General features: G+C 42.5%; 8 protein-coding genes across 8 annotated transcripts; 4 read left to right on the top strand and 4 right to left on the bottom strand.

The window, feature by feature from the left end:
* Positions 1–73: 73 nt before the first annotated feature.
* Positions 74–2836, top strand: LOC6568450 (serine/threonine-protein phosphatase 5). Its single transcript, XM_001994729.3, has 8 exons — positions 74–618; positions 894–1135; positions 1209–1359; positions 1438–1559; positions 1623–1893; positions 1953–2403; positions 2465–2546; positions 2608–2836. Exons 1-8 carry the CDS (start codon positions 450–452, stop codon positions 2665–2667), a joined length of 1548 nt encoding a protein of 515 aa, XP_001994765.1. The 5' UTR covers positions 74–449; the 3' UTR covers positions 2668–2836.
* A 489-nt stretch (positions 2837–3325) lies between these two features.
* Positions 3326–6934, bottom strand: LOC6568451. The gene is made up of 6 exons (XM_001994730.2): positions 6740–6934; positions 6175–6673; positions 4992–6107; positions 4677–4932; positions 4468–4610; positions 3326–4405 (listed from the first exon to the last, which is right to left on the bottom strand). Exons 1-6 carry the CDS (start codon positions 6922–6924, stop codon positions 3350–3352), a joined length of 3255 nt encoding a protein of 1084 aa, XP_001994766.1. The 5' UTR covers positions 6925–6934; the 3' UTR covers positions 3326–3349.
* A 226-nt stretch (positions 6935–7160) lies between these two features.
* Positions 7161–8669, bottom strand: LOC6568452 (26S proteasome regulatory subunit 6B). The gene is made up of 3 exons (XM_001994731.3): positions 8614–8669; positions 7950–8480; positions 7161–7881 (listed from the first exon to the last, which is right to left on the bottom strand). The coding sequence occupies exons 2-3, from the start codon at positions 8452–8454 to the stop codon at positions 7208–7210; spliced, it is 1179 nt and encodes a 392-aa protein (XP_001994767.1). The 5' UTR covers positions 8455–8480; positions 8614–8669; the 3' UTR covers positions 7161–7207.
* A 69-nt stretch (positions 8670–8738) lies between these two features.
* Positions 8739–11494, top strand: LOC6568493 (probable Dol-P-Man:Man(7)GlcNAc(2)-PP-Dol alpha-1,6-mannosyltransferase). The gene is made up of 5 exons (XM_032740529.2): positions 8739–9315; positions 9380–9553; positions 9620–9773; positions 9839–10210; positions 10272–11494. The coding sequence occupies exons 1-5, from the start codon at positions 9057–9059 to the stop codon at positions 11419–11421; spliced, it is 2109 nt and encodes a 702-aa protein (XP_032596420.1). The 5' UTR covers positions 8739–9056; the 3' UTR covers positions 11422–11494.
* Positions 11495–11514: 20 nt separating this feature from the next.
* LOC6568494 lies at positions 11515–12102 on the bottom strand. The gene is made up of 2 exons (XM_032740531.1): positions 12014–12102; positions 11515–11962 (listed from the first exon to the last, which is right to left on the bottom strand). The coding sequence occupies exons 1-2, from the start codon at positions 12041–12043 to the stop codon at positions 11678–11680; spliced, it is 315 nt and encodes a 104-aa protein (XP_032596422.1). The 5' UTR covers positions 12044–12102; the 3' UTR covers positions 11515–11677.
* A 422-nt stretch (positions 12103–12524) lies between these two features.
* LOC6568495 (uncharacterized protein F21D5.5) lies at positions 12525–14324 on the top strand. Its single transcript, XM_001994734.3, has one exon. The coding sequence runs from the start codon at positions 12525–12527 to the stop codon at positions 14097–14099; it is 1575 nt and encodes a 524-aa protein (XP_001994770.1). The 3' UTR covers positions 14100–14324.
* LOC6568496 (ADP-ribosylation factor-like protein 2) lies at positions 14084–14878 on the bottom strand. The gene is made up of 3 exons (XM_001994735.3): positions 14724–14878; positions 14302–14656; positions 14084–14241 (listed from the first exon to the last, which is right to left on the bottom strand). Exons 1-3 carry the CDS (start codon positions 14786–14788, stop codon positions 14107–14109), a joined length of 555 nt encoding a protein of 184 aa, XP_001994771.1. The 5' UTR covers positions 14789–14878; the 3' UTR covers positions 14084–14106.
* A 52-nt stretch (positions 14879–14930) lies between these two features.
* LOC6568497 (cytochrome c oxidase subunit 7A, mitochondrial) lies at positions 14931–15817 on the top strand. The gene is made up of 3 exons (XM_001994736.2): positions 14931–15081; positions 15229–15604; positions 15664–15817. Exons 1-2 carry the CDS (start codon positions 15064–15066, stop codon positions 15481–15483), a joined length of 273 nt encoding a protein of 90 aa, XP_001994772.1. The 5' UTR covers positions 14931–15063; the 3' UTR covers positions 15484–15604; positions 15664–15817.
* Positions 15818–17550: the final 1733 nt, after the last annotated feature.

Below are 17550 nucleotides of genomic sequence, written 5' to 3'. Positions count from 1 at the left end.
TATCAGTGCATCTATTGACTTCAAAGTTTCTATACTAACAACAACCCGTTTCTAAGTTTTTTCCACCGCTTGATTACAAAGCCCAGCTCATAACAGCTGTTGCGACTTCTCAGGCATATCGATAGTAGCATATGAAACGTTGTGCAGCACAGGTGATTCCAACACAATAACATTTTATGAAGTTTTCTGTCATTAATTTCGTTATCAAACCATATAAAATTATTAGTACGTTTAGTCACACGAATATGTATTTATACAATAACATTGTTATCAGCTCGATATGCTAGAAGTCATAAATGTTTTAAAATTTCAACAAATCGATAAGTAGCGCCTATCCGCTTGTTGCACAGCACTATTCATTTTAGCGTTTATCAACTCTTAAGAATTTGCAGACAGTAAATAATATTAGAGAACAACTAGGCAGAAAAAATTATTAATTAAAACAAAACATGTCGTCGACCGAACTGGAAATCCAACAGAAATCTACGGATAATCAGCAGGAAGAAGTGCCCAATGCAGAGATTACCGCCACCAAAAACGATTCAGTGCCGGAAGCAGGACAACAAGATTTTGCCGCTGCTGAGCAGTGCAAAAATAAGGGAAATGATTTGCTCAAAAGTAAGTTGTCATTCATCACTTACACAATTCACTAGATATTCTCTGTAGTCTGCAAATCACGCGAAACTCAATGAGAAGCTATGCGCAACAGACCCACAGCGTCCCGTGCTTGAAGTTACTTCGACCTAACCTTAAAACAAATTGACTGGCATTGGCGCTATGTGAGATAATTTGTGAAATTCTGTGGGCCTGCAATCATACTGAATATTATCGACTAAAATACAACAATTATTGATATGCAACAAATAACATGCCACAATTAAACCGTTTCACAGCCAAGGAATTTTCGAAAGCCATTGACATGTATTCCAAAGCCATCGAACTATACCCCAGCAGTGCAATCTACTATGCTAATCGGGCGCTGGCGCATTTGCGTCAGGAAAACTTCGGTCTGGCTCTGCAGGACGGCGTTTCTGCAGTCAAAACGGATCCAAGCTACTTGAAGGGCTATTATCGGCGTGCAGCAGCTCACATGTCCCTTGGCAAGTTCAAGCTGGCGCTATCGGATTTTGAATACGTGAGTGCATTGCACGAAATGCTCAAAGTGAATGCGTGTTATCCACGATAACTGATAACCTATCTATTTTCAGGTGGCCAAATGCAGGCCCAATGATAAAGACGCTAAGCTAAAATTTACCGAGTGCAGTAAAATTGTGAAAATGCGCGCCTTTGAGCGTGCTATTGCAGTTGACAAGCCCGAGAAGACTCTCTCTGAAATGTTCAGAGATTTAGAGAACATCAGTGAGTACTCCAATATTATGCACTTAACCACGCATACGTATTCTAAGTTATGTATTTATCTATATGTTTTAAATTTAGCCATTGAGGACGACTACAAGGGACCACAACTGGAGGATGGTAAGGTTACTTTACAGTTCATGAAAGACCTTATGGAACACTATAAGGCACAAAAGAGACTGCATCGCAAATTCGCCTATAAGGTAGTGGAAGCTGATCTTTAGTCTTTAGACATATAACTTAGTACTGTGCTGTATGTTTTGCAGATACTCTGTGACATTGATGTATACATGCGTGCACAACCGTCCCTGGTGGATATTAAGGTCCCAGATGAGGAGAAGTTTACAATTTGTGGCGATATTCATGGCCAGTTCTATGATTTGATGAACATCTTTGATATAAACGGACTGCCATCTGAAAAGAATCCGTATTTGTTTAACGGTGATTTTGTCGATAGAGGTTCATTCTCTGTAGAATGTATATTCACGCTGCTCGGCTTCAAGTTGCTGTATCCCAACCATTTCTTCTTGTCGCGCGGTGAGTTAAACATGTAGCCACAATTGTTGTGCACACAACTAATTGTGAAATGCTTGCAGGCAATCACGAGAGCATCAACATGAATCAAATGTATGGATTTACGGGTGAGGTGACCGCCAAGTATACTAGCACAATGGCGGATATATTTACGCAAGTATTTAACTGGTTGCCGTTATGCCATTGCATCAATCAGAAGATCCTGGTAATGCATGGTGGTCTCTTCTCGTCAAACAATGTTACATTGGATAAAATACGACGCATTGAGCGCAACTGTCAACCACCAGAGGAGGGACTGATGTGCGAGCTGTTGTGGTCCGATCCGCAGCAATGGATGGGCCGTGGGCCATCGAAGCGCGGCGTAGGCATACAGTTCGGCCCGGACGTAACTGAATCATTCTGTGACCTCAACAATTTGGACTACATCATTCGCAGTCATGAGGTTAAAGATATGGGCTACGAGGTAGCCCACGATGGTCAATGTATAACTGTCTTCTCAGCGCCAAACTATTGGTAAGTACCAAAAACTTAGAAATATTCAAACAATGGCTAAGGATCGGCGTTTTATTGACAGTGATACTATGGGCAACATGGGCGCATTTATAACAATAACTGGTAACAATTTAAAACCAAATTTCAGATCCTTTGAGGCTGTGGTAAGTTTCATTTGCTATCTAGTTTTAGAGTTGTAAAAAATAACGTTTATTCTATTCACAGCCACATCCTGATGTCAAGCCAATGGCATATGCCAATAGTCTAATGAACTGGCTGGCGTAGTCATAGCAATCTGCTTCCTATGCATATAACAATAGCTAAGCACACTATAAACTTCCCACAACCCCGGCCCACGCTTTAGAACCCACAATCGCATTATAACGAACAAAACACACGGATTCTTAAATGCTCAATATACCTTTGTGCACACAGCTTGCCAGTTATTCTACAATTTAAGTTAGAGTAAATTAAATAGTTGTGGTATATAGGGTTGAGGGCTGCAGAATAGCAATCACTTTACAAGAAATTCAGCTATATTTGATACAAAAACGTTGCCTACAAGAATGATTATATTAAAATGGCTTTAGAAGTCGGATGCTAAGTTTTATTGGTGCTAAGCATCTGAGTATTCACTGTACAGTGTTTGTGCTGTTATAAGCCAAAAGACAAAAAGTAAAATAAAAAATACAAAAAAAATCTGAAAAGGCGAAAAACCCAAAAAGTGAGCAAATGTATTATGTTTATGCATAGCATTTAGAAATTGGCAATAATGTGAGCGCCCACACTCAACAACAAACCCTTTACCTTACCTTTTATTTCCAAAGGCTCCAATTCTGTATAAATTAAATTTTTATTGTTCAATCCTTGTTTATATAAACTTACACAAGTCATTTTAATAAATCTATGCAAGTTAGAAACAAAAAACTGAGCAATGCAATCGTTAAATAATCAAAATTCAATTTTATTAATCAACATTGATTTTAGATGATATCGTAAAACCTACGCTGCGAAAAAGCTCATCCACATTGGATTTATAATCCTTGAGATGGGCACGTTGCAGCAGCGTCACATACACGAATGGTCCGTTATACGAAGCTAGATTCTCAAAGAGGTGGACGGCCAGCACCTGCATCTCTTTCGGCTGCTTCTGAGATAAATACAATGCTGCAATGTTAAGTAAATCGTGCAGATGTTTCCCCTCTAACTGCAGGCTGCGTATGAGAGACGCCAGTTGCTGCAGTAGCTTCAGCTGCAGTTTGTACTCCTGGGCCTGTGAGACTTCCACGCAGCTGTGCTTACTGGCTGCCATAAGAAACTGTTGCACCTGGGGTATCACATCGCTGAGGCTACGTTTTAGGATGAATTCCTTTGCATGCAGTGCGAGAATATGCAGTAAACTGAAACAACGGCTTAGCACAAGCGAGTCCTTCTGGCGAAACTTTTCGACAAGCGGCTGCCACACCAGATGCACCAACGGCAGCAGCTCGTTCTCATAGTCTGACAACAGTGGTATACCAGTGGCCAGGCATTCCAGTGCAGGGATTTGCTGACTTTGTTCGGAACTTGAAACAAACTTGATGGTCTGCTCTAAAATTTTCTTGGTCATTTCAATGTGTCGCGGCAGAATGGTGCTTGCAGGCTGCTCCGTTGAAGGATCCTCAGCTTCTGCTGGGGACATAGTTATGTCTGGATCATCGGTAGGTGCACTATTTAACTCAACCGAATCGTCAGTTATCTGCTTGTTGAGCACATTAAGCCAATTGCTTAAAATGTTCGACTCCTCATCCGCATGCATTTGAATGTCGGCGATCTGCGACGCTGTGTCACTTTGCCAAGTTGCCAAATGGCTCAGAAATACATTGAATACCCGCAGATATGAATGTATATTGTCCGACTGATGCATCTTGGCACTCTCCTCGCATATGGATTCGTAAATACTGCTTAGTTGGGGCACACTGCCACGCGTTCTGTACTGCAGCACAACTGTGAGAATGTCAACGGCAGCACTGCTCCCAGGTGACTGCAATGGAAAACTTTTATGTTGTCGTAGCTACAATGACAATGAAACCACTTTGGACTCACCTTCTTAAGCAATGAGGTAAGATGAAAGCTGAGGTAGTCGGTGGAGCATTCGATGAAGTGTGCAGGTGCTGCATATTTCAAGGCCAGCTGCATGGAGACGAACGCAAATGTAGCTGCCTGATGTACCATCGTATTACTGCTAGCTGGATTTAAGAGCGATTCTCTATTCACATTACATATTTAAACATTCGTATAATACAATTACATACCTAACTTGAGTAATACTTTGTGTAGGCTGCGAAATATGTACCGATCGAAAGTGTCGCCAATGAATTTGGCACAATGTCCAACAGCGTCCAAAACTAGGCACGTGTGCAGCACATTGAGCTGTGCATCAATAATCCTCACGCGACTATTAACCGATTCGTCCGCATCGACTTCATCATCCGAGTCGCAATCCTGCGTGCGAACTTCTATGGCAGATGAATAGATACCTGGTGTGTGATCCGCAAACCAAGACGTGGGCTATAAAACTTACAGCATTAATAGGTGACCAATATACTAGTATATCATAATATGCATACCTTTTCAACCTTGAGACGCCAAGCTGCATCCGGCTGTAGTGCCAAGTGCCAGTGTTCATCATTGAGCAGTTCATGTAAAAAGAATTCGGCCAACATTAAACGGCTTTCCCGTCCATCTTTCTGCTGCGGCGTAATCATAAGCGTAAGAAACAAAATCGCTTCATTCATGTGAGAGGTGCGTTGTTCGATCAGCTCCTGGCAATAGTGGAATAGTATACGATTTAAAGATGGCTTAGCGCCCAAGATTGCGGCAACATCGTAAAGAGCTTTCACACAGCGCTTAGAACTGAGATACTCAAACTGGCGCCACGACAAGTTGGAGCATTGCGCAGCCAATTCCTTGGCACTGCCCTCCTGTAGACGCCGCAATGAATAATCTTCATTGAGTAGGTGCCGCGATGTGCGAGTATTGAGCGCCATCAGCATACACGTGACGAACAGCTCCAGGTCTATGGGTACCACCAGCAGCTGTTTCAACTTATCAGCGCTAAGATTTCGCAAAAATCCCTTGAAGAAGAGCAGCGCACTGAACTGTTCGCTCTCATCACAGCGATGCAGAACACCCGGCCATCTGTTGAGATGCGCATCGAGCAGTAATTCCGCATTCTCGTTAAAGATGCTGACCATACTGGGCCTCTGTTGCAGATCGGCTAACGTCATGTGGCACAATTTCGCAATATCCGGCTCCTCATCCTCGGACAAGGCCAACACGCTCTCCAGCAAATGTATGAAGTTGCCCTTTAGACTATGCGCGCAACTTTTGAGCAGAAGACAACACATTTCCGCGTATCTTTTGCGCACTGTGACTGAATTGTGGGCGCGCAGAATGCTCGTCTCCACGTATATGGGACGCATATGTCGCGATGTGGCTGTCACCCACTGGTCGGACCGTAGTCCAGATTTTAGCTGCCTGAGGCGCTCCTCGTTTTGCTGAAGACTGAAGCGCTTGCTGGCAAACATGTTTGTGTCGTTCAGCAGGCCCATGCCCTCGTTTTCCTTGTCAACAGTGGTCAGGAGCGAACGGAATGCATTTGAGTCGTAGCGTATTTTATGAAACTCATCTGTCGTTTCCTCGAACATAATGCAAATGATGCGACCCAGTGCTTTGATGCTCATCTAACAATCGCAATTTATAGGATTTAATAACTCTGCCTAAATTATGGTTTCAGAGTGGCAAACTTACCGATTTGATGGTTTCACCAATCTTATCGTCCGCCAATGATGTTTTGAACAGCACAGTGACGATTTTGGGCAAATATATGAATAACGTATTTGCCACCTGATTACGTAGCACAACATCGGCTGCATCTGCTTCGTCCTGCACGTAGAAAACAACCATTAGGCACTCCAACGATGCACTGACCAATGTGCGGTACACTTCTCTTGAGATGAGCTCCATCAGTGTAAGCAGTATTTGACCAATGATTACATCGTTTTCCTGAGTATAAAATGATTCGAGCACATCGCTCGTGGAGCGTTTCAGTGCTGTTGTAATGCAAAGTACCACCGCCAACTTGATCTCCTCGGAGAGATCGGATCGCATCACAGCGGCCATGGGATCACGTATCTGCTGCAACACCACCGCCAGAATGGTGCGCAATCCCTTTTCATTCGTCAGAAACAGCTTGGCAATAATGTGCCGCAGGCAGTCCAGCAAGCTGGTGCGCAGCTCCTGACTCTCGCTGCAAGAGATTTGCATATGCAATTATGAGCATATTTTGTGATTTTTTTCTTTCCCATTTACTCACCCGGAAATTTCATTTAGTTTAGTCACAAGCGGCACAACAATTTGAACAACAAATATGCTCATTTGTCCAAAGTCAAATTCTTTCACTTCTTGCTCCACTTGCGCCAGATTCGTTTTAGTCGGATCCTTTAGGAAGACGTCAATGGCTGGCTTTATGCGCAGCACGTACGCCTCCACCGATGACATGTTGGCCACAAGAATATTCAAATATTCTAAACAAACTGCAAGTGTGGGTACAATATGATGGACAATATGTGGACTCTAAGACAACCAGTGTGGCCTTACTATACAAAAATGCCAAATTGCTTTACATATTTATTAGAGTATACTTACAATAACCCGGGACTGGTCACTCATAAGCTTCCCTAAAGAACCCGCTGAATTTAAAACACGCATCAAATACTATTTTACATAGAAACTGCATTTGATGATACTATATAATTTTACATGATTTAATTATATATGATATTTAACTGTAAAACTCGTGCACAGAGTCGTCCTTTTTAACGCTAGTCTTGTAGCCCTTCTCAAAGTCCTTTGCGTGCACGATATAACGATTTTCACGGACTGCGTGCATCCCAGCCTCTTGGCAGATAGCGTTAATGTCGGCGTTCGAGATTCGGTCGGCGCGAGCAATTAGCTCCTCCAGATCGACATCTTCGGCGAGATTAATTTTAGCCGTAATGGTAGTGAAAACCAAACGCTTCTGCCGGCGATCCGGCAAAGGGAACTCAATCTTACGATCCAAGCGACCCGGACGCAGCAGAGCCGGATCTAGGGTGTCTGCACGATTGGTTGCCATGATTACCTTTATGTTGGTAGTCTCATCGAATCCGTCCATCTGATTCAAGAGCTCCAGCAAAATGCGCTGCACTTCCCGGTCGGCGCCAGTCTGGGCATCAAAGCGTTTAGTGGCAATCGCATCGATCTCATCAATGAATATGACCGAAGGTGCATTCTGCTTGGCCAGCCGGAATATATCACGCACCATTCGTGGTCCCTCTCCCAAGTACTTCTGCACAAACTCTGAGCCCACGACATGGATAAATGCAGCAGTTGTCTGATTGGCGACTGCCTTGGCCAGCATCGTTTTGCCGCAACCCGGCGGACCATAGAGTAGCACTCCGCGAGGTGGATCAATGCCTGCAGAAGTTAATGGGTTATAGGTAATCACCAATCAGCTTAAGCGTCAAAAATGCTGGACTACCCACCAATTTGCTTATACAAATGGGCGTGAGTCAATGGCAATTCGACGGCCTCCCGAATTTCTTGTTTTTGCATATCGAGTCCACCGATGTCGGCGTATGTCACATCTGGTTTCTCATCCGGTGTCATCAATGAGATAGTGCTATCTGCTTCTGGCGGCACCAAGTCCACCAAACAATTGCTATGCTTGTGCAAGGCCACCGAAGTCGATGGCTTTAGATGTTCCCGATCTATAGTGGATAAGACGCGCACATAGTAACTGGAACCCGTTGTTGAGGCTATAATACCGGTGTGCTCATCAACGGCTTCGAGAAATTGACCAATAACCAGGGGCACTGCTTTAACACGCTTAACCTCCTCCTGAGCATGCAAATACTCCTTTTTTAGATTGCTCTGCTCCTCCTTTATGTAGTATTCCTGAACGCGTAGTAGCTCTAATTCCAGTTGCAATTTCTTGTAAATCACATAAAAATCACTCTCATCAAGCATTTCTGGATCAATATTATTCATATTTCTGTTGTTCTTATGTGCTTTTCCTATTATATGTCACGAAGGCAATGAGAATGACTTGAGATTTGAAATTGTGTAGAAAAGTGTTGTGAGGCTGCCACCGTTGCCAGTATTGCCACCTTTTCACACTTACTCACGATGCGAAAATAGTAAACGTACGTGAGTCACGAGCAGCTGTTAGAGGGGTGTGTTGTCGTTTTTGATTTTTTATTCTTGTTGCTTCTAACGTGGAACGGATCTATTTTTAAATCAATTTTCTATTTTTTTTTTGGAAATGTAATTTGTGCTCCAAAGAAAAACAAAAATATACATTTAACGCCCGAGTTATTATAATATCAATACTTGGCAATGTTAAATATTTAAATTGGTTTGCACAAATAGGACGACATTGTTGACGTCGACCGGTCTATTTGATGATAGAAAAAAAAAACGTCACGAGTGAAATATATGTGCATTTACCGAAAATACATAGCATTTTGTGTGTGACACCAGCACAATTATGACCATTATGTAACATGCCAATTTAATATCCAGCTAAACGACAACATTGATTCTGATTAGCTTGCCGCCAACACCAACTGCAAGGCAAGCAAGTGGGCAATATGGATGCCATCGTCTTCCTGACGGCAGCTGCCCATCTCTTCTATACACCCTTCACAAAGGTCGAGGAGAGCTTCAATTTGCAGGCTATGCATGATATTTTATATTTGCGCAACAATTTCACGGCTTATGATCATCATGAGTATCCAGGCGTTGTGCCTCGCACATTTATTGGCCCGTTAATTATATCGATATTGTCAGCTCCGTTTGTGCTGCTCTTCGAGGCGATGAGCATGAATAAATTCTGGGCACAATATGTAGGTAAAATACACTGATAAAACTAAAGTCTGGCTCATTTATTCACTAACATCAATTTCTCCTACAGTTCGGCTTGTTTTGGCTGGTGCCATTTCGGTTGCCTGGACTAATTTGCGCCAGGCGGTAACAAAGATCTTTGATGCTGAAGTGCGTCTTTGGTTTACGGCCATAACCATAACACAATTTCATTTCATTTTCTATATGACGCGCCCCTTGCCCAACATCTTTGCATTGCCACTGGGTATGTTTTTTGGTTTATTATCTGTAACGCAATTATCAATAATTTTCTATTTTGACTCGTTTGCAGTACTTTATGCCATTACATATTGGATGCGTGGCCAAGCGAAGCCCTTCATCATCTGCTCAGCGATATCCATAATTGTGTTTCGGTCCGAGTTGGCACTTTTCTTGGGCTTGTTTCTTGCACTGGACCTGTTCCAACAAAAGCTATCAATTGATGGGTACAGTTGACATATGCTTTTAACTAGAGATTTCCATTAATGTCAATGCATTTTTTTTTTTACAGTCTGCTGAAAATTGCTTTGCCCGCTGGTGTGTGCATATTGCTGGGCACTGTTTTGGTGGACTCGTTCTTTTGGCGTCGCCTTCTGTGGCCCGAGGGTGAAGTGTTGTGGTACAACACCATACTCAACAAGAGCTCCAACTGGGGCACATCACCATTCCTGTGGTACTTTTACTCGGCGCTGCCGCGTGCCATGGGCCTCTCATTGGTATTTGTGCCTATTGGCATTTACCTTGAGCGGCGTGTTCGGTCGTTGGCCCTATCGGCATTGTTATTCGTACTCTTGTATTCAGTGCTGCCACATAAAGAGATGCGCTTCATAATCTATGTATTTCCGGTTCTCAACATTGCAGCGGCCTGCGCCTGTCAACGCATGTAAGTTAAATAGTTTTATATGTTTTTGAATATATATTTGATTCTCTTTTGTCTTTGTCAGGTGGATGAACAGTGCCAAATCTGCTTGGCATAGTTTTCTGGCGCTCATTGCTGCTTCACATTTGCTGGTCAATGTGATCATAACCATTTTCTTGCTTGTTGTTTCCGGCACAAACTATCCGGGTGGCGTAGCGCTTTCACGTTTGCATCGACTGGAGCCGGGAACTGCCAATGTTTCTGTGCACATTGCCAATTTGGCTGCTCAGAGCGGTGTATCGCGTTTCATGGAAATAAAAAGCAATTGGATTTACAGCAAGGATGAGACTATGAACTATACTCAAGCACAGATCGCCAGCTACAGTCACTTGTTGGTGGAAGCGAAGAGCAAACACAACACGGAACTGTGGGCAACGCTGCAGGAAGATTTTGAGACGATGGAATATGTAGACTGCTTCAACAGCATCGGCATACAATACAACTCCATATTGCCGGTGCGCATCAAGACTAAGCCGTGCATTGGTATACTTAAAAAACGATTGCGTGCTGGAAAGGCACCTCTCCATGAAGAAGAAAAGGTATCTAAGGAAAATACCTCAAAAGAAAATGCAAAAATGAAACGCAAGAAACAAAAACCCGAAACAGATAAAATAAAGCCAGTGGTGGATATCCCTCTGGAGACCTTAGAGCCTGACGAATCTGTCAAAGATGGCCACAGTGATGTAAAGCTAAATGATATCTCTGAACAGGATCCCATTTTGAAGAATGAAACGGAGGTGGAGCAAGGTGGCGACGACGACGATGGAGTAGTAAACACTGTAGAGGAAATGTCAGGGGAACTCAATGCTGATGGAGTTGAAGCAGCTAAGGAAATCAACTTTCAGGAACTACGCAATCTTGCCCTGGAACATACAACGCGTACATCCCGTGTCGCTACTAAACTGAAAATACGGAAAATTATTGAACAACACTACAGAGCCAAGGGACGACACATTGAAAACGATTCCACTGAGCAGCATAGGACGTCAGAGACGCGCACTGGGCTTCGTCAGTCGGTAAAATCGATTATCAAGCAAGAGAAGATTAAGGAGATGATAGAGCAGATCGCTACAATGGATCTGACACGCATCTGCGACCTAGAGAAGACATCGACGAAAGACTGCTTGAAGCAAGTCATAGACAAAATAGACGATGAGAGCACAAAAACGAAATGACAAATGTTTAAAAGTCGTGTCTCATATAAATTATAATTTACAAATTGTTAATAAAATTGTTTCCAAAGTCGAACTAATAAGTCGAATGTTATGTATATTGATATTGAAATGGAATGCTTCTTTATTAACAATATTAAGTGTAATTTGTTGTGTTATGTTGTGTACAGTAACATTACCACATGTTGAGCTTCATAGACTTGAACTAAATTTCATGTTTTTCTGCGTGACTATCTATGTAATACGATTATGATTATGATTAGGCTACTATGTAGCCAAGCCATAGCCATGCATCTCCAACAATGCCGATGACACACAGCACCAGAGTGAGTCTGTAGAGAATAGAATCCATGGCTCCGCCTTTGAGAAAGACAGGTTTATCATTGTTCTCCTGAAATTGTTTCTGCAGCTTGGCCATCTTGAGTGTGATCTTGCCAGGAGTGCTTCCAGACTTGTTCATCTCAATCGGAGATGGTTGAATCGAACGTGTTAGCGCAAGCATGGGGGATATATGGCCACACCCATTGGCTTCGCGCAATAGTGGCTGGAGAAAATTTATTAGCTAATATATAGAAAATATCATTGAAATACTTACGCGTAATTTTGTGAAACTGATTCTCTGCATATCGTTCGGAAATTCAAAAAAGCTAATACATATGTTATGAATCAAATCAAAAATTTTTGGGAATGAGCTTGTCTGTACACATAGCCAGTTGAAATATGTGTTTTTTGAAGAGGCAACTAGATTGAATGCTTTTTAGCATACACGCAATTTATTTTATTGTTATGAATTCAAAATTTTAAACATAATTTGAAAACGTTTCCAATTAATAACTATTTATTCTATATTTACGAGATCGTATATGCCTTTATTATTATTACATATTTATTTTTGCAACATCCGGTATTCAATTTTATTTATATTTACTAGGCGTATCTTTGATTAAAATCTATTTTAAATTTAACTGATTGCGCCGATAAAATCGATATCTTAATCTCAATTACGTGTTATCGAAAACTCATTTGAAAATATCGGAATATGATATCGGTAAATTATAAACACTTTCGCTATGCACTTGAATTTGTTTATTTGATGTATTATAATAATGTCGTTAACCAAATATTTAAACCGTTCCGTGGCTAAAGCCAGTAAAGAGGCTGTTTCAAGAGTTTGCATCCTCAAACCCATGGAGGCCGAGCACAGTGCCATACACTTGGTTAACGGGGATAATGTGATTGGACGGAGCAAGGAAACTGGCATAAGAGATTCCCGGTGTTCCAAGAGTCAGCTTCAACTGCAAGTCAATTTACCATCGGCTAGCATAAAGCTTAAAGTTGTGGGTCTTAATCCATGCGGCATCAATGGCGTAATGGCGCCGCAGCACACGAAATGCGAACTGCAGCACGGCGATCTTTTGGAAATTGTCTACGGTCGGCATCCGTATAAAGTGCTCTTCAATCCGGCACCAGAGAACGACGAAAGCAGCTCTAAGGATGAAGCAACGTCTTCGCTAGGTGCTGCGAGTGAGGCGGAGAGATGGGACTCGGTTGGGAATGGTAAATTGGTAATCTACAGTAGCGCCAATTTGGCAGCCTCTAGCAAAATTGCCGGCTACGACATGGATGGCACCATTATAACGACAAAATCGGGTAATGTCTTCCCAAAGAACACAACCGACTGGCAGATCATATATCCTGAGGTGCCCGAGAAACTCCAGCGTTTGCACAAGGACGGCTTCAAAATCTGTTTCTTCACAAATCAGGCCGGCATTGCGCGTGGTAAAGTCAACCTGGACGATTTCAAGGTGAAGGTGAAGAACATCGTCAAGCAATTAGGTGTGCCCGTCCAGGTTTTCATAGCTGTGGGCGATGGCTACTATCGTAAGCCATTGCCCGGCATGTGGGAGCATCTGCAGAATGAAATGAATGATGCTGTGCCAATTAATAAAGAGCGTTGCTTCTACGTTGGCGATGCTGCTGGCAGGCCAGAGGCGGGCAAGGGAATCACCAAGCGGCGCAAGGATCATTCGCTGGCAGACCGACATTTTGCCACCAATATTGGAGTCTCCTTCTATACGCCCGAGGTTCATTTCCTTGGCAAGCGTGTGGAGCAATGGAACAAGCCGGACTTCGATCCCACCAGCGTGCACACTGAAATACCACGATATGAACCAAATGACCTGCAATTCGACACGAACAAATGCGAAATGATAATCGTTGTCGGTCTGCCCGGCTCGGGCAAGAGTCACTTCTGTGCCGAGGTGCTCGATAGCAAGAGCTACAAGATCGCCAATGCAGACACTTTGGGCAGCACGCAAGCATGCCTCAATGCGTGCAAGCAGGCTCTGATCGCTAACCAGTCTTGTGTTGTGGACAACACCAATGTGGATGCGGCGTCGCGTAAAAAGTTCGTGGCTCTGGCCGTGGAAATGAAAGTGCCCTGTCGTTGCCTCGTGATGAATGTGACGGTGTCGCAGGCGAAGCACAATATTGCCTATCGCGAACTATTGGACACGGATCACTCCAAAATTAATGATATGGTCTTCAATATGATGAAGAAAAAGTACCAGGCACCCACGCTGGAAGAAGGCTTTGTCACGATTCACAAAGTGAATTTCAAGCCACAGTTTTCCAACGAAAAGGATGAGAAACTATACAAAATGTATTTGCTCGATAAATAATGATGCTTTAATCTAATGTAAATATTCGCTTTGCTATATCAGCTATGAGCCAATCCATGGAACTTAGCAGCTTCTCTCCAGTAACAGCGCTAACCCCCACAACCAACCAGTGATGTGTGGTTATTTCATCCAGACAAAGGATCTGTAAGCAACAATATATTAATATAACTTTAGGAGCTGTAAACTGTATGCAAATAAATACCTCCTTAATCTCGTTTGAATTGAGAGCACCGGGCAAGTCCTGTTTGTTGCACAGCACCAGTAATGTGGCGCCGGCCAAGCGTTCTTCCTGCAGCAGTATTTGCAGCTCCTGCTTGCAGGTATCCAGACGCATACGATCCGCACTGTCCACCACCCAGACGAGACCATCTGTGCACTCGAAATAGTTGCGCCAATATGAGCGCAGCGACTTCTGTCCGCCCACATCCCACATGTTTAGTGTGTAGCCGTTGTGCTCAAGTGTCTTAATATTAAAGCCCAGCGTAGGCGAGATTGTGTCAATGGGCTCCCCATTAAATCGCTTCAGTATAGTCGTTTTGCCTGCATTGTCCAAACCACTAAAAAAGGTTCATAAGGAATGAATCACAATTCTTCGCAATCATTTTGCTGGCAGGCGAAACTTACAGCAGCAGAATACGCATCTCCTTTTCTTTTTGACGCATCTTTTTCAATACTGTTAGAAAGCCCATGGCGGCTTTGGGCGATTCTTTTGTTTTTTTAAATAAATAAATAAGTCTATACTAAGCAGCTGCAGCTAAGTCAGCATTAAAATTACAATATATTTCCCTGAGAATGCCGCCAATGAATGCGTGTGAATGGTAAATTTGTGTGAATGTCATGTTCGAAACGATGTGGCAACTACGTTCTCCATAGACGTCAAACAGCTGTCATAACTGAGTGCCGTGAATTTTTCACTTAGAACCGTTTGCATTTCAGTTGCTAAAAATATAACACTTCCAACAAAATGATGAACCTATCCAGAGTGAGTATAGATTTAGAGACATTTATTCTGGTGTGGTACGACTGCGAGAAATGTACATTGTCAAACGTCCATGGAGTTATGCTATTTATGACTCAATTACGTAAGTTTACTGGAGCACCCAAACTAACCGCAAATTTTGTTACGCAGGCCGTTGTGCGCAGCTTTGCCACCACTAGTTCTCGTCGTGCAACTGCAACCAGCAAGGATCAGATCGCAAAGGGTTACTTTGAAATCCGCAAAGTGCAGGAGCATTTCCAGAAGAAGGATGGCAAGCCTGTTTTCCTCAAGGGATCCACTGTCGATAGTGTGCTCTATCGCATCACCATGGCGCTGGCCCTCGTCGGACTTGGTGGCATTGGCAAGCTCTTCTATGAGCTCAGTGTGCCCCAGAAGCAGGAATAATGCGCTCGCTATATAGTCAACCTTTTAAGCTTAAGCCATAACCAGCAAATCCGCTAAATAATCAACCCCCCCGGCACATTTGTTGCAGCGTAGTTAACTTATATTTCTGTGTTTTCATAGTGTAAGTAGTGGCTTATATTTAAATATATATATTTATATTGAATTTATAATCTCTTACAGAGGTGAATCCGCAAACCTGATGTCCAACTTCCTGGCTTGTTCTGTGTGTTAATACTAACTAACTAAGTTTAAATTGTAACTGAACATTCGCAAATGCATTTGAAGCGTGGAAATATAAGAACTTAGCTGTAAACTGTTGGAAAACTACAACAAATGTTTTAATTTGTGTTTTGTTTGATAAATCAAAGTACTGAGTCCCTTAACTAACATATGTGGTGTTATTATTCATTTTAAATTTGCCGAATATTCTTACTTGTCCTTCTCTTGGCTTACACACACCCACACAAAGAAGTCAAGAATTAAATTGCATTGACATTAAATAAACAAACAGCGCGACAAAACGAAAATCGTTGCCGCTGGGTAGATATGGTGTCGGTTTTGGATCCGCCGAGGAGCCACGATTTATAAATCAAAGGGCGGCAACTCGGCGTGTTGCCTTTGGCATGAAAATGAATATTAAATCGAGCGAATCATGTTGCGCTTTAACACACATTGCCGAACACACACTTACGCACACACACACACACACACACAGCAGACGTTGTGTGTTTATTAATAACTAAAAAAAGAGCATCCCACAAAAGCGAAATGTGCAATTTAAGGCGTTTTCATTAGTTATTTCTCCATAAACACTTAAATAAAAATAAAAGCATTAAAACTAAAAGAAAATATTGAGTGAGAAACACTCATATAGAAATTTTAAGAGTTTTCTGTGCAATTTTTCTTTGTGTGCATGTGTGTGTGTGTGTGTGGGGAAGAAGAACAACTATTTTGCTATTTCATTTACCGTTACGGCACATTTAAGTTTTGAGATGCGCGCGCGAAACGCATAAAACGAACGCGAGTTTACCGTTAACATATTTGGGCGGATGTGTGTAGGTGGTTTTTTAGTACTTAGTAGAACCAGTATATATGTAGATCTCCGACGATCCCTTGCGGAGTACATTGTAAGATGTAAGATGTGCAAAGTTCTGTGAATTGCTTGATTTATTTCGAAGTTTTTATCTGCTATTTTTGCAGAATTAATTAAACGCATAGGTCCATGGTATAGAAATTATGTGCACTTGTCGCAAACTTATTATATTTCATAGACTGTGAAAAATGCTGATGTACAATTGGAAATGACAAAAATTCCAAAAGATGGACGACTCTGCAACAGGCAGCCAACACTATCGTAGCCTAATGACGCCGACGAACTCCGACTGGCTGGCGTTCCACACGACTGCCCACAGTCAAATTACAATAATAACTCAAAAGGCATAGAAGATGCGAAACTAAATGTTTTGCCACAATCCTTTGCCAAATGCAAAGTACAAAAATAATACAAAAAACTAACCGCACAACAATATGAAAAGGGCGGGAAGCAGCGTGTAGAATCAAGAATCGAAAAATGTGTTTCATTAAATGTTATTTATAGTCAGCAATTTTATGCATTTAAAGCGCGTCTATCAACAGCGGCATCATCATCATCAGCATGCGGAAACGACAGCGACGCCATATTGAAATTAAGCGCGCTCTGCCGAAGGGTGCACGAGTGAGATGGCGACAAGAGAGACGAGGAGAGCCCCATTGCCACCCCAATAGAAGATCCCAATAGAGCCTAATGTGTGTTGCAGACCACGTAGTGGAAACTTTCACCTTTTTTTGTTCCAGAAGCGGCATTTGGCATTTGTTTGTTATTATACGCACATAGATACAATTTTTGTAGTTTTCTTTTTCACGTGAAATATTGCCGGGCAAACGGCGCGCGCTCTTACATATATCCAGGCCCTTGTCGTTGCTGCCCGTTGCCAATGCCGTAGTCTCAGCAGCCGCAACCACAAATCAGAATGTCGTTGAAGCATTCAAGTGCAACCGGCGTGAAGCAAACTCGCTGATGCTGCTGTT

Source organism: Drosophila grimshawi, unplaced genomic scaffold (genome assembly GCF_018153295.1).
Source record: "Drosophila grimshawi isolate 15287-2541.00 unplaced genomic scaffold, ASM1815329v1 contig_311, whole genome shotgun sequence".
NCBI lineage: Eukaryota > Metazoa > Arthropoda > Insecta > Diptera > Drosophilidae > Drosophila > Drosophila grimshawi.
This window is presented reverse-complemented; position numbering and strand designations above follow the sequence as displayed.